The sequence below is a fragment of the Malurus melanocephalus genome, unplaced genomic scaffold, assembly GCF_030028575.1.
Source record: "Malurus melanocephalus ecotype Western Australia unplaced genomic scaffold, MMel_1.1 scaffold_167, whole genome shotgun sequence".
Classification (NCBI taxonomy): domain Eukaryota; kingdom Metazoa; phylum Chordata; class Aves; order Passeriformes; family Maluridae; genus Malurus; species Malurus melanocephalus.
In genome coordinates this window covers 445859-460858 of record NW_026623399.1, presented here as the reverse complement: position 1 = coordinate 460858, position 15000 = coordinate 445859, and the positions used below count along the sequence as shown (strand labels likewise).

Genomic DNA, 15000 nt, shown 5'->3' with positions numbered 1-15000 from the left:
GAGGATGAATGAATTGACAAGACAAGAGGTGCGGCATATAGATTTGATATACTGGCATAAATTTAGGATGATCTACATTATTCATAAGTACTGAAGCCACAAATGAGATATGTAACAACATCCAAAATGAGTGTCAATAGAATCTGTTCCCGCAGCGCACCATCGTATATTCCTATCTGTCACATATTCCTTAGAAATTTCTCCTTCTAAGAAATCTGGTGTGCTCAGTCTGGAAAGCAACGTTGCCTTGGGATCTGTGATGAGGCTTGCCTAGAAGAACAGGCTTTCAGAAAACTGTCTGAAAAGSAAGTGGACAGAAAACATGAAGAATTTCCTGCTACTGAATTATTACCTCTTTTTCCAACCCAGCTGTGCCTCAGTTGGGGACCCAAAAGTTATTTGGATCAGATCAATTTCTTGGTGTCTTAAAAACWGCAAAATCAAAACTAAACCAATTGAAATATCACCAGTCCAGCAGGCAACAGATATGACAGAACTGACAAATAAACTAATCCCCAGTCTATTTTTACAGCCTGATGAGACGGAGAGATGCAAGTCTACACTTTGGAAAACACATACRAGCTTACGAGCTAAAACATCGGATATTTTGACACTCTCTTGTCATTAATGCACATTTTTAAAAGGTTTAATTTATTACAAGTGCACCCAGTACAGGATTTGATTATTCTCTTTATTGCCATAAKATCTCAGGCACAAAGCTCTGTGCCTGAATAAAATCTATTTATYTTCCAGACAGGTGAAACTGTTCACGGAGTTGTGGTTCTGCAGAAGCCAAGAAAAGGAAGGACTGTCCAAAAGAGTGGTATAAAAATATTGAAGATTAATGACCACTTTCATGCCAGATACAAACCAGAAGCTCTCCACAGCAGTCCTTAACCTGACATTTGAAAGGGAACTAAGTGTTTTCACCTGCTAAAATCTCAGTCTGGATTTCAGATGAGTGACCTCGACCTGAAAGATTTCATTTCCTATCTGAACCATCCAATCACTCACGCCTATCTCTCTATTTAAATAAATACAGAAGTGTTGCTGAACCACAAGTCATAAATAAGGTCTTGCTCTGCCAAGCAAAACCAAAAATGCTTACTGTCTTTAATAATTTTAATTTTACAATGTATCAATATCATTTAGTTTCACAACTAGGAAGACTTTAAGCACATTCTTTCCACTAAGATAAAAAACCACATAAATGAGAACTATTTCTGGAAGTATCTACTTYATGGTAACTTTATAGTAAAGGAGAAAAGGAAATGTACCTGGAATTTCACTGAAAGTCTCTCCGAGAACGGACACATGAAAAGGCAGATCTTGGTCTTTCAGCTTCATCAGGACTTTAAAGAAAGTTTCAGGATCTTTGTCATGTTCCCTTAAAACAAACAGAACTTATCTCAGCATCATTTAAGTTTTACATTTATGAAAATGGGGGGCGGGGGGGGGGTATTTATCAGATCAATATTGCTCTTAAATTGTACTTCTGGGGACTAAATGTATTCAAAGAATTTCCCTCTGCTTATGGCTAAACATTTTACTCCACACAACACATGGAATCAAAACTCAGTTTCATCAGATTCTTCTCTCTCTTCYCCATCTTCAAATGATGCATTTACTCTTCAAATTATCAACTTTGAAAGCGAGAAAGACCGAGCACCTACCTGAAGGCGAAACCACTTTTTGGGTAGGAAAAAAATGTTTTGGGGTGGCTTTTTTTTCCTGTCCAAAAAACTACATATATGACTTCCATTAGAGTTCAATCTTTCTTTTTTTCAGGAGTAACAGGTTAATCAAAAACTCCTCCTAAACCCACAGGATTTYTCAAGCTGGAATTTTAGGAATCCATTTAGGAAACTCATGAAAAGCTTTCCATCCATTSGGTACTTTAGGTAAAGAAAGGAATAAACTACCACAAGGCATTTTCTACCTTGAGATTTTTAAGAAGGTAACTGGAGATTAAAACAGAATATAAAAAAAATGTGTATTTATTTATCATTTCAGCCGAAGATAATATTAAAGGTTTGTAYGGGTATGACACTCAATGAAATGAAATGCAAGTTAGGTTCCCTAAAAGCAAATTAACCCYCTGATTTTCTAATCTGTCTTCTTTACTAGCACAAAATGAAAGGTTCAAAAGGTATCACAAATGATCTAAAATCCCCAAATTACTTAAGTTATATTAAAAATGGAATGAGATAATTCCCCCACTCTAAGGTGAATATTATATCTTGCATTTAATTACTCTGCTTTAAGTTATTGTATTTCAACAGATGTGCACCATATGCCTTTAAAATATTTTGGTTTTATTTATTATTTAGAAAATTCCACYGTTTTCCTTCCTGTATTAAGGGAAAAAATCTATATCTCAGATGTCCTGGTGTCTTTCTTCACAGAGTAATTTGTAGAACAAAATCTGTAGGTCTCTCACACTATTATATGAAAGATTAATAATTATATCATTTAGGAAATCTGAAGCCAAATGACATCTGCAGCTCTACAYGTGTTAACTTCCCATTCAGTCAATATTTTTGGTTTAGGGAATTAAAATAAATTAATCTTMTAATTAATGTGACTTCCCTAGACTGAAAAACCTTCAGGAATTGTGGAGTTTTCAGAATTAGTCGCATTTTCTTAAAATCAAGCCAGACAATAATCGCTGTAAGAAGTCCTCCATCCCCCTGATTTGTTTTGTTCCCAATAATAAGGAGGAATGCAACTGCATAAGCCTCGTAATTTGTTTCACATCTGTGAACCAGGAGTCCCCACAGCGATTCCAGTAGCCAAGCACTGGTTTGGAGAGTGGATTTCTCCCAGTTGCAAAGACCCCACATCTTTGCCTCTTAGTTTGCTGCATCCTCACGCTTAAAAGAGCCACCTGTTTCGGGTAGGTAACTTCTGTGCAGAAACTTTTGCCAGTATTCAGCTCCCTCCAAATGCCCAGCTCAAAGAGCCAACGCAGGCTCACACGGATTCGGATTTGGCTGGAARAGAACATCCCCGTTACAGATGCTTGCAAGGAAAACTGCTTCGACRCTGGGAGTTGGTGTAATTCACGACAAAGTTTCCCCCTTAGCCTCAGTTTCCCCTGGACAGGCTTTTGTGGGTGCTTTAGCAGTGATTTTGTGAGCCCACGCTGCCTCAGCTCGTGGCGACGGACCGGCAKACTCGACAGCCACGACGCTGACGGGGATCCTTCCAAGCTCTTCACAGCCCCGCTATCAGCTTCACAGTCACAAAAAGTCCTTCCAGCAAAGGATATGCTTTCCCTCTCGCTTTCCAGAAGAGACCAGGGGTCCCAGAGGCAGCCAAAAGTGGAGGATGCTGTTGGAGCCACATTGTCAAGGAGCTGGCAGGAGAACACGGAGCCTTACAGCTCGGCGAAGCCACATAAGCTGCACATATTTAGGAAAACTGATAGGAATTGGAAGTTGCAGCTTTGTTTAATAGGTGGGGAAGAACAGAAGGAAAATTTGGCACCCAGAAGGAATGCTGAAAGGGGAAACGTTTCCTCTGCACTGGAGCCTCTCTTGCGGGTTTTCTGCTGTAGGTGAACCTCCTTCCATCCCCCCGTATAAAACGTTTCCCTTTTAAGTACTCACAGATTTTAATGACACGTTTTGTGAATCTTGTAGCTTTTCTGTTTGGGAGCTCATCTTAACTGTGTTATCAGCTCCTGTGACTTCTCCACACCAGAACCATTTTATTTTCAGACCTCCAGAAACCTTCTGGCCCATGCACCTACAGACTGCAGTGCATTATTATTCTTGCACGATACTAAAGGTCTCAGCTGCTCCTGGTAGAAAGAAATAAATAGCACAAGACCACCTCTTTGCTGCATCWAAAAGGAGCGAGCTCTGTTTCTTGGCTGACATGGAGAAAATCATATACAATCCAGTCTGCCTTACTCAGCAACAACTGCTAAACACACCAGATTGCCATAGCAGTGCTCGTGGAAAAAGATGAACACAATATGGAATGTCTGTTCTGTAAAGATCTGCTCAAAATGATGTGCACTTTTGGCTGCATCTGTTGCATTTTTGAGCTTTATTAAACAGTATTAATTATATATACTCCATTTCCTGAAGAAGAACTGCAAACCAGTATAAAAGCCTGATATTAAAATGCAAACTTTTCTTTTAAGATATTATGTTTGGGGGAAAATCRAGCTAATGTGACTCCAGGGTCTGGCTTTGTTGTTTAGTTGAGGTATTTGAAATGCTTTTGTATTTTCACTCGATTTGATATGCATCTGGAAATGGAAAAATAAGAACTGGGCATGGTATGAAGATGCTCTAAATTTCATCCTAAGAACATGAAAACATCAGAATGACCAAACTCCAGCTGTACATGGCACACAAAAGGCACAGACACCAAACCTATGCTCCTTGGAGTATTCAATTTCCATTTTCACACGTGCACAGCTAGATTTTTTACCCAGGATTTCTTATTATTTAGTCTAACTCGCATTTTAAGAGAGACAGCTGAAGTGTCTCTGAAGAACTGGCTGAGGTTTAGTGATCTGGGTAAAGGAGAGGTGGCCCAGAGTTCATTCTGATTTAGGAACTTCCTTTTGTAATCTGATATCAAACTTTGAGGAGTGTTCTTGAGTGGGCAATGGGAATGTGGTGGGAGCAGCAGCATCACTACTGAGCCTCCATTATCTCTGCCTTAGATTTTCTGCTCATAAAATGGGTGTGACAATATTATTTTTTCACCACAGAAGGATGCTGTCAGGATTAATTGATGACTTGACATCACTCTTTTCAGACTGAARTGKTTTTWAAAAGCAACTTCATAGCACTACGACGATGCTCCTCTATATAATCAATGGCAACAGTCTCCAAAACACCCTTCTGCTCTTCAGGGATTTTGGGAATTCAGCCTGAGCCTTATCCCTTTTGGGACTGGAAGCAGAGGACATGGAGACCACCTGAACTGGAGTTATTCTCACCCACATCCCTGACCAGTGATGGGAAACACATAATTTTTTTTTAAAAAAAGAAGAAACAGCAGAATTTGGCCCTTTACATTAGTCAATGTATATTAATCTCTTGAATCTGGGTGAAATTCAGTAAGAGACCCATATGGTCTTCTCTGACTTTAGTTTAATTTTTTAAGTATATGWAAACTTATCCTACATGCTGATAATCACAGTTATTTAGGATTTGGAGGAAGGCATAYCTAGCAATGCAATTAGAAAGTGGAAGAGTTGTGGAAAAGCAGCAGGACTTGCTCAAAGAGAAAAAAAAAAGCAGTATATTAAAAAAAAATATTAAAAMCTGCATTTATCATCAACAAAAGAGTGCGAAAGAGGAGAAAAAAGTTGTATTTGAGAAAATACTCCATGTCATGCTTTTAAAAGCCACAGCCCTGTGGTGACATCTCTGTGAATGACAGAATCATTTAGGCTGGAAAGGACTTTAAACACCATCGAGTCCCAMCTTTAAGGTGCTACACATTCAAAAAGGCTTCCAAATAAGCCCAGCTAAAAGCAATATTAAAAGGGTTGATCTTAATCTCCTTRGGACATTTAGCATGGGAGATTTTCAGCAGGAGAGAATCCCAAATTGTGAGGGCATGCAGTAATATTTCATTTTGTGCWGTGCCTTGAAGCCAAGGAAGCCACACTGGCTGCATTTCCTTCTGCCTCCTCATTGCACAAAAGGTGGGAAATGGCACAAAATCTTCAGAAGTTGAAGCAGGACTTTATATTTGTATTTTTAAAAATTTTTTAGGACATGTAGCAAAAGGTAAAAGATGGATTTCTGCCTGCCTGCAATGATTGCTAGAAAATAGCTGTTAAAATAGGCCACGAAGAATCACTCATTATTGATGAAGCTGGGCAGGAATTGAGGAGATCAAGGGCTGGTGAGCCAAGAGAAATCCTGGGAGAAAAGAAGGGGACAGAGAACATCAGGCAGGAAAAGGTGAGGGGCTGGGTAATTCCATGAGCACAGAATAATCAATGATTAAAAATAAAAGAAATTATGCTTCCAAGACACTGGAATGACAGTGACCCTTCAGTTTTGGGGAAGTGAAATAATGAGGAGCAAGTTTGGCAGCAAACAGGGCAGAAGTGATAGGCAAAGCAATTCAAGGGAAGGAGAACCACAAGAAAAGAAAAAAAGAAAACATAAAGAAYATAAATATTTTTGGTGCAAACTACAAAAGTATGGCATATCCAGACCCAGGGAGGAAAAGGATAAATACAGGGCAAACAGAAAACCTATCCAACCCGTACAGAAAATCAAAAACTCCTAAAATCAAAAATCAAAACTCCACTTTATCCAAACCTAATCTAAAGAACAATAACAGGGATTTTTTCACTCCATTATACCATGTGCTGTAATACACTTTGATATTTCACATTAAATCCTGAGCTTAGAAAAACTTGAATACAGGTTTATTATAATCAAACAATGTTAGAGAGTAGAAGTGTAGTCACAAAARATAAACCTGGCCTTCAAAACAGAGAATTGCAGAATTCTGGTCTTTCCCTGACACTGATTTCCCAAAAGACAGCTCTGCCCAGGTTTCCCCATCTGCAAGATGTGGTCTTAGAGGAGCTTTCATTTACAGAAATATGGTGAGAATCACAGGCAGTAAATACTTTAGGAGAATAATATTCTTCTTAAAGAAAAGAGGACTCATGTTACAAGCCTATTCAATATRCCAAATGAAATACATTCTAGTAATTATTTTCACAGATTACAGAAGACTTTCCTAAATCAAATGACTTTAATACACATTTTCTATGTTAAGATTAGGAAGGGAAAAAAAAAAGGGACAAAAAAAATTAAAATTCTAATACCAAATTCTGGTAACAATGCTCATGATAACTGCAAAAGAGGAAATATTACTGCCAGGAAATAGCTATTAGAAAAGAGAACAGGGAAAAAAAAAGAAATAACTGAAAATGCTAGCATGAAGGAAAAGTTAATTGCTTTCCATTTGTTCAATTTATCAAAGTATTTTTCCATCTTTTTGTATTTCCAAGATGAGGTTGAGGTAGACTGTAAATATGTAGTTAAGTCCAGTGARTTTTCTTTTTCAGCTGATCTGCTCTACAAAATGTCTTTGCTGTAATTGTGCCTCTAAACATTGTCTGGCATCATCAGCATCAAAAGTTACCACAATATCTAATACCCCCTCAGTTCACAGAAAATGGAGTCAAGTAGAAGAAAATATTTCTGCGTGAAAAAGGGCCCTACAGAATAAATTTTAGCTGGCAATTTGGAGGTCCTACAAGCAAAAAAAAGGGTCCTGATCCTCGCCTGTGCTTTCAGAACACCTCTGCAAGCCAAGGAATTAAAAAATGGCACTGGAGAGGCAAAAAGCAGCCAAACAGCACCGGAAAATACMGTGTTTTATTTTCTATTAGAGCCCATGACGTATTTACAGTGAGGAGTGTGTATTTTACCCTCTGATTTGTTCAAATTGCTGGCCTGAGAAAAATGGGTGGCATTTTGCTTTACGCTGGAAAAGCATTTTCTCCTATCTCCTGTTATCTACAAGAGATTCATAAAAAGAGAAACAAGAAAGAACCTTGGGAGTTTATTGTTCAGATTCTTCTTCTCCCCTCACAACTCAYGAGGAAAAAAAACTCAAAATAAAATATTACACGTTCCCTAACCAAAGAAAGCTCAGGATCAGCATCAGTCATGGAGCCTCCTGCTTATTTCCTAAAGGGAGATTAAGCTTTGAAGACAAAGACCAGCATTTGGTCTCAGTTACCTTGGTGTAAAAATCAATGCACTCTCATTCCAATGCCTTTCTTTTCTTTTACTCCAGCTTGGCCAGCCTGGCTGTTCCCAAGTAGAGGATTCAGATTAAAAAAAAAAAAACCCAACATTTTATTTGAATTTGCAACAAAACCCTGTAACTGCTATGGACTACTCCCAAAGAGTAAATTAAAAAAAAAAAATTAATTGTGTTTAGTATTCCAAAGGTGATATATAAGAAAAGGTTTTCCTGTTGTTGAGAGGAAATAAAATATCTGAGTGACCCTGACAGCCCTGATAATCATACACAACATATCCTATTGCAATTCAAGCATAAGATGCTACACTAAAGTCATGGCAATAATAAGATGGTTACAAATATGGTTATAAGTGGATAGCAATCTACTCAAGTGGTTCCTTAGAAGAACAGAAAATTTATATAAATTTGTATAATTATATAATATAAAATTTTATATATAAGAACAGAAAATGTATATAAAATTTACTTTTACTGAGTAATACCCTGAGAGGAATTAGCTCAGGTACCCGAGATAACTCATCCTTTTGGGATCTCCAAGGAAGAAGCTTCCAACCAGGAACTTTCTTGGCACCAAAGCTTGAAACTCATTATTCAACAAGATTAAAGTAACTCCAAATCTCAYGGCTTTCAGAATGAGGAATCAACTCATTGCATTGAGTCAGGTTTTGCACAAACACAGCCGAGAAAAAGCAGTGATTAGGGGAAACAGGGAGAGGGGAAAAAAGCATGAAAACATGGAAAAAAAAAGAGAGCAGGGAGGAGAAGAAGGGAAAGAGAACAGACTTGAACAGCTGCAGTGTGGAGAGAAGAGGAACCTAATTAAAAAGAGCTTTGAAGGAAGAAAGATAACCCTCCTATTACTGGTGAAAATAAGGAGGAATATCAGATCACTTGCTTATAAAATATTTGATTTTTGTCTCTTGAAAGGTTATTCCCATACTTTGGTCCAGGGTGCTGTGACTTACAAAGGGGGCTGGTGGCACCATCTGCTAAGTTTGCCTGGGACTTTGTATTACAAAACCTCTTCTGTCCTTGCCTATGATGTTCCCCAAAACTGAGGCTTATCTTGGACTATAATCTTCTAGAAAAATCCTGTCCAAAGTTTTCCAGAACATCTGAAGAACAAGATGGAAAAAAACCCCACAAACAGAATACTACCTCCTAAAAACTGCAAGCTGATCTTGGATTTGTGTGTGGTAGAAGGTTCCTCACAGAGAAGAAAAAACACYATAAAAYRMATTTCCCATTCTGGGAAAAGRGAAAGCCAAGCTTACTGAAGCTGTTAGCCAAACTGTGATGCATCTGTTCCAAACTTAAATCGACTTCAACTGTCCAGGTGATGCAGCTGTAGTCTTACATTAACTCAAAATCAGTTTTTCAACCATGGCTAAAGCATTTATTGCAACAGGCTCTGGAGGATGGCAGTAAAGTGGCAGCTTTGTGAGCATCTGCACAGCACAGAAGGAATCACAGCATCACAGAAACATGGAATGGTTTGGGTGGGAAGGGACTTTAAAGCTCATCTCACCCTAACACCCCTGCAGCACGTTCCTTGAGACCATGCTGCTCCAAACCCAATCCAACCCAGCCTCGAAGGAAAGTTTCTGTGTGTGGTGTTTCAGGCTGAGYATTMTTTYSAATTTTTWTTATTTWATTATTATTTAAGAAAATAGSTGCATCATGTAAAACCATGCCATGCAGAAGAAAACCACTCATGGGGCTTGTATTTTGCTTTTGTTATTCTTACAATGGATCAYACATGCAGCCCAGGTAAGCTGACGTGGCAGGAATGGAAAAAGGTTTTACACCAAATTGGTCTAAATACAATAAGAAGCAGAACTGGGCCACAGGAGTTTAAATACAGAAAATAAAGTAGAGTGCTTAGTAGAAGTGAAAGAACCAAGTGCATTTGGGGAAGCATGAGTAAAAAAAAAAAAAAAATTCATTTTAATATGATTCTTTTTCAGCCTATTAAGTTCTCCMGTATCAGAATGAAGTCTGCTAAAAGTTAGTAAATAAAGGCTTTCAGGAGAGCTTTATTAAATCACTTATGACTTATCAAGTTAAAACTCCCACTCAGATATCTTAATAAAACTTTCAGAGAATATATTTAATTTTCCTGGAAATCAGAAGCCAATTACTAAGTATAGGAGTTACTGTTGGCTACGCCACTGATCAGCTTCCTGTAAATAGAATATTTGCCAACAACTTGAATTAGTTCTCTAAAGTTTCRGTTTCTGAAGGTCAAATAACTATGTAACTGCTTAATAAAGAAGCAAAGAAGTACCTCTAAATATCTCCAAGCTCTGATGGGCTTATATTCTGCTCCTTAGGTGAGGTATTAGCAAAGCTTATTTATTTTCATTTCCAAGGCTTTTATTTGCTCATTCCCTTGTGGTAAAGCTGATTTCCATGATGATTCCCTTCTTAATTTTAATACCCTTTTTACTCATCATATAGACATAAGAATTTTCCATAAAATAATGAAACCCTTCCAAAGGAAATGAAGACAACTAGGAGAGGAAAGTAAACTACAGCTTACTTCATTCTTTTTTCCCTTTCCCAATTAATTGATCCACTGTCATATGCATATATGAAAGATTTTTTTTTTTTTAATGAAAGGAAAATAAGGTTAATTAACATAAAACCCCTCACTCCTTGAGATGTTGAATTTTGTATTTTATCCATGCTGCCTTAAGTGCCTTGATTTCCCAGTAATGACCTAGTTCTCCTAATGAGTAACATTAACCCCTGGCTGTAGCTGTCCAGGACTTAATTGTCAACTGGAGCTGAAATAGGAGAGTTTGCCGATCAGCAGGTATGTGGTATATTAACTCATGTCATTTCAGACCCTAATAAATAAATCTGTTGCTAAGGCAACAGGAACATCAGCTGTATCACTTTTTTCTTCCCCCCCCCTCCCTTTTTAAAGGAAACTGCCTTTCACACTGAGCTTTTAAAAATAGGAAATTAACTACATGTAACCGTAATTAGAAGAAACATCGTTTCTCATCTCAGAAACATATCTACATTAATGAAAAAAGACATTCAAAAAGAGGGCTGCTTTCTACTGTGACCAGGGTAACTGAAATTATTTCCCTCGACTGGGGGAATGYGATTTGAAGGATACATTTGAGTGGGAAGAGATCACAAAATATCTCAGCTCTGTATTTCTGAGACAGTTTCCCTCTCCTTTCCTACACTGCTGATGCCAACGGAGTGAATGTTGCTTCAATGATTAATCAGGAGTCCAGGCAATTGAAACCAGGGGAGAAAAAACACCACTCAAACCCAAACACCTTCACTGCCCTCTGCGGATCTTTGTAAGATTGGCAAACGTGCAGTTTTTTCAAAAGCTGAAAGATCAGAGAATCACAGAATCATTTAGGAAGCAGATCGAGTCCAACCATTGTCCCAGCACTGTCAAACCCTCCAGGATCCACGTCCCCAAGGGCCACATCCACAGGGATTTTAAATCTCTCCAAGGCTGGGGATTCCACTACTGCCCTGGACAGCCTCTCCCAGGGTTTGACAGCCCTCTGGGTGAACATTTTTTTTCTTAATATTGAACTTAAACCTCCCCTGGCACAACTTGAGGCCATTTCCTCTTTGTGGTGTCTCAGTGYCTCACAAGCAAATGTCACAGCTCTCACTTAATTCCTACCATTCTAACTCAGCATGAAGTGTTTGTCTTAAAATTTTCAAAACTGTAGTTTTTTTATTTAGTTTGTGACAACAAGATTATATTTCTGAGTCTCTAGTTACCCACAYCTCAATCAGAGAGCAGGCAGGAAGGAAAATGAAGAGATGATCACAAGTCCAGTTATTGCTCATAGAACACTAACTTTAGGCTCTGCCTAGACTACAAACACAACAAAATTCTATTTGGCTTCTCAGCTGAAGAATGCAAAGGTAACACAAAGCATCTTTTTCGTCATTATCAAAACTAGAGATGTTTTCTCCTCTGGATTATAAACTGCCTATAACCCTTTGAGAAAATGCAAAAAAGAGGGAAAAATTGATGCTGAGTGTCCAGAACTTTCACACCTTCAGCACATGCTGGACCCTTCCAGAAGCTCTAAGAAACAATGATCGAGGAATTGCACATGTTCCACTGGAAGGGTTCAGTGCCCAAATTATCTTTCTGCAGGAAGACATTTCAAGATTAGACAGCAATGGATGAACAACCAGTGAATGGGCACTTCCAAACTGCCACTCCATTTAAGGCTGAGCTTCTGAGATGACTTCATTACTTTTTTTTATTTATTAGAGTTACCATGCCTGAAGGGATATAAAAGCCACGTGGATCTGTCACTTGGGGACATGGGTTAGTGGTGGGCTTGGCAGTGCTGGGGGAATGGCTGGACTCAGTGATCCTCAAGAGATCTTTTCCAAACYAAATCATTCTGTGACTCTAAAAAAGCAGTGTCTGCTCCCAAACTTTAACCCCAGCTTGCACAAACATGAAGTCAGACTTTTCAAGTGTGCAAGGAGGAAGTGTGTCAACTTCTACACTAATGTCTCCACACACTCATATCAGAGGTTCATCCACCACGTGCCATCAGTATCACTGCTCTGCTGTCGAGTTTCTTTGGGGGCACTGGATGGCTTTCCTTAGACACTGCTCAAAAATTTACATTTTGAAGCCCATCCTAAGAGTTTTTTATCCTATCCAGAACCTTTCAGTTCAAGTTTGTAAGCCCTTCAGTGTACAAACACTTGCATTTTGAGCCTTTGTCTTCAGTCTGYTTTATTTATTCCCCAAATCTACCTGCTCTCTGCAGGCTGCTCACAATGTTGAGGATGCCTGTAAAGCCTAATGGCACTTCTGGGTACCCAAAMGTGATTTCTAGGTGGATTTCTTTCCTGTTTTGCTGTCTTGCCACACCTGCGTCTTGATGGGAGATAAGCTTTGGTCCAAAATACTTGACAGAGTGAGGAAAATATGAGTCACTGTATTCTCAAGTGTCTCTACAGGAAATAGTTTTGAACTGTGAGCTCAAACAGTGACTACACAAATTCTGTATTGTGCTGCCAAGAGGAACAAGTTACTATTTAATACTTGATTTTAATATATATACATATAAAAAGTTATATACTAATTATCTACTATAATATGTATATTTTATACATACATATATATAAAATAAATAGAAAATACTATTAAAAATCCCTTTCCAGGCTCCTGTCCCTTGCAGCTTGCAGAGGATTTGTGCTCAGCTCACTGACGAGGAGCTGCCCTATCACAGAAGACACAACAWTTATTTCCTGTCCCCATATGGGACAAGCCCTTTCCAAACACTTGCTCCTGAGTGAAGGGGACCAGGGCCTCAAACTGGGCAGACACATGTTGGTACAGCACAACCTGCCCTCCAAGCACTCATTTCTTCATAATATTATGTATTAAGCCCAGATAACTGGGCACAGGACTATCTCTGTACACACCAGTTCCCCTTAGACCAGAAATCTTCAGATAATTTTTACAATCTAGATCGGGTTTTTTTTTTCGTTCTGAATTTACTCATCATGACTTCCACCACTGTTCCTCCTGGTCCTGTATCTCCTGCCCCATATCCTTCCCCATGCTCTTGTCACACTCTGGTAGGTTTGACATGAGATAATGGCTTTATCTGATCYTCCATGTGAATTGACAACAGCTATTTGTTTGCACGTGTGTGTAAATTCTTGCAGATTCCCTGTGTGATCTTTTATCACGCCTGTGCAATTAGGGGAAGAAGAATTGATTTCTGACAACTTTCTCTTATCAAATCTGTAACTGCTTAGATGATACAGAGCACACAGGGAAAAAGAAAAAACATTAGGTTTGGATGAATGAGAAGGAATAATTGATGKATAAATGCTGGTGGCATAGTTTTGGGGGACAGAGGAGGATTGCATCACACTGGTCAGTGTCTTCTTCCTAATACACTCATCCTTCACCAAATATCAGAGAATCAGGGAATGATTTGGGCTGGAAGGRACCTTAAAAACCCTCTGGTTCTGAGCCYCCTGCCATGGGCAGGGATATCTTCCAACCATACTRTTGAAGCAAAACCAGGACATYTCCTCTGAACTTGCTTCAACAGTATGGTTGGACATGATGATTTCAGGCTGGAATCAGTGATCTTAGAAATATTTTCCAACCTAAAGTATTCTATGGTTCTAAATAGACACTTTATCACACTGGAATGGAAACCTGTGGGACACCACAAAGTTCTGATCAAATGTGGGAACTTGACCATCGATCACCAGAGTTTTGCTCTCTGTTTCCATCAAAGCCCATTTTCACAAAGGAAAGAGTAATTCCTTGGCATAGCCCATTCAGCTTGGAAACCCATGGTCACCTTTTATCCGCATCCTTGGCCATAAGAAATTCCTGTCAGTAGTGCTGTACTATAGATATTCATAAAAAAACAATAAAGGYTTGGTGAGGAAGGAGAAAACAAATTACTTTGTAGAGAACCTCGTGACGCTGCCAAAATGCTGTCAGTTTTTTTATCTGCTGTGGGCTGAGGTGGCACACTGCAATCCTTTGTCAGGCTCAGGTTTAAGGGGGATGGAGAGAGCACCATCAGAGCACCTCTTCTCACGCAAAAATATTTTAACACCACTTCAGAATGAGAAGATGTCTGCTAGCAAATGGCACCTTGGATCTGGATCTGGCTCCAAGCAGGCAGGGCCTATGATGGGTTCACTGGGTGGAAGAAGTTTTGGGGTTAATGCTCTGTTTCAGGGTGCTGACAGTCCCTGGGATGCACCAGCATGATGAGGTCACCATCACTTCATTTAGAGAGGCTTTCTGTAACAGCAGCACGGTTATTTTTTACAGTTTAGCCAAAGGGTTTTTGTGTTAGGTGAAAGGGGAATACAGGAACATTTTAAAAAAAAAAATCTTCCTTTTCTACTTTTTTTTTTTTTCCTTTCTTCCCTCAAAATGAAAACCACATGTAAATCATCATGGTAGACAATGGTCGTTAAGTGTTATTGTATAGGACTGGAAGACAAGCAGGATCCCAGTGCCAATGTTTGACACACAAAAACCCCCTCACACATTACAGCACTCRGCTAAAATTAGTGCTCTTCACTGAGAGAGCCTCACACTAGGCCCAAGAAGGGGATGCTTTTAACTGCTGATGCCTGAATAAGGCACACRATGTTTTGCCTCTGAAAAGGCAATGAGTGCTTATTTTTGGCTACTCTGCCTGGCAAAGGGGCTGCTCCAGCCCC

General features: G+C 39.0%; 1 protein-coding gene across 6 annotated transcripts in view; it reads right to left on the bottom strand.

Annotated features, from left to right (window-relative positions):
- GTDC1 (glycosyltransferase like domain containing 1) overlaps window positions 1-15000 on the bottom strand; it is a 161187-nt gene that overhangs the window by 16907 nt on the left and 129280 nt on the right. For all 6 annotated transcript variants that reach the window (XM_057372235.1, XM_057372234.1, XM_057372239.1 and 3 more), the window contains one exon: window positions 1278-1387. In XM_057372235.1, the coding sequence (XP_057228218.1) occupies window positions 1278-1387 (110 nt within the window). The remainder of the gene's footprint in view (window positions 1-1277; window positions 1388-15000) is intronic.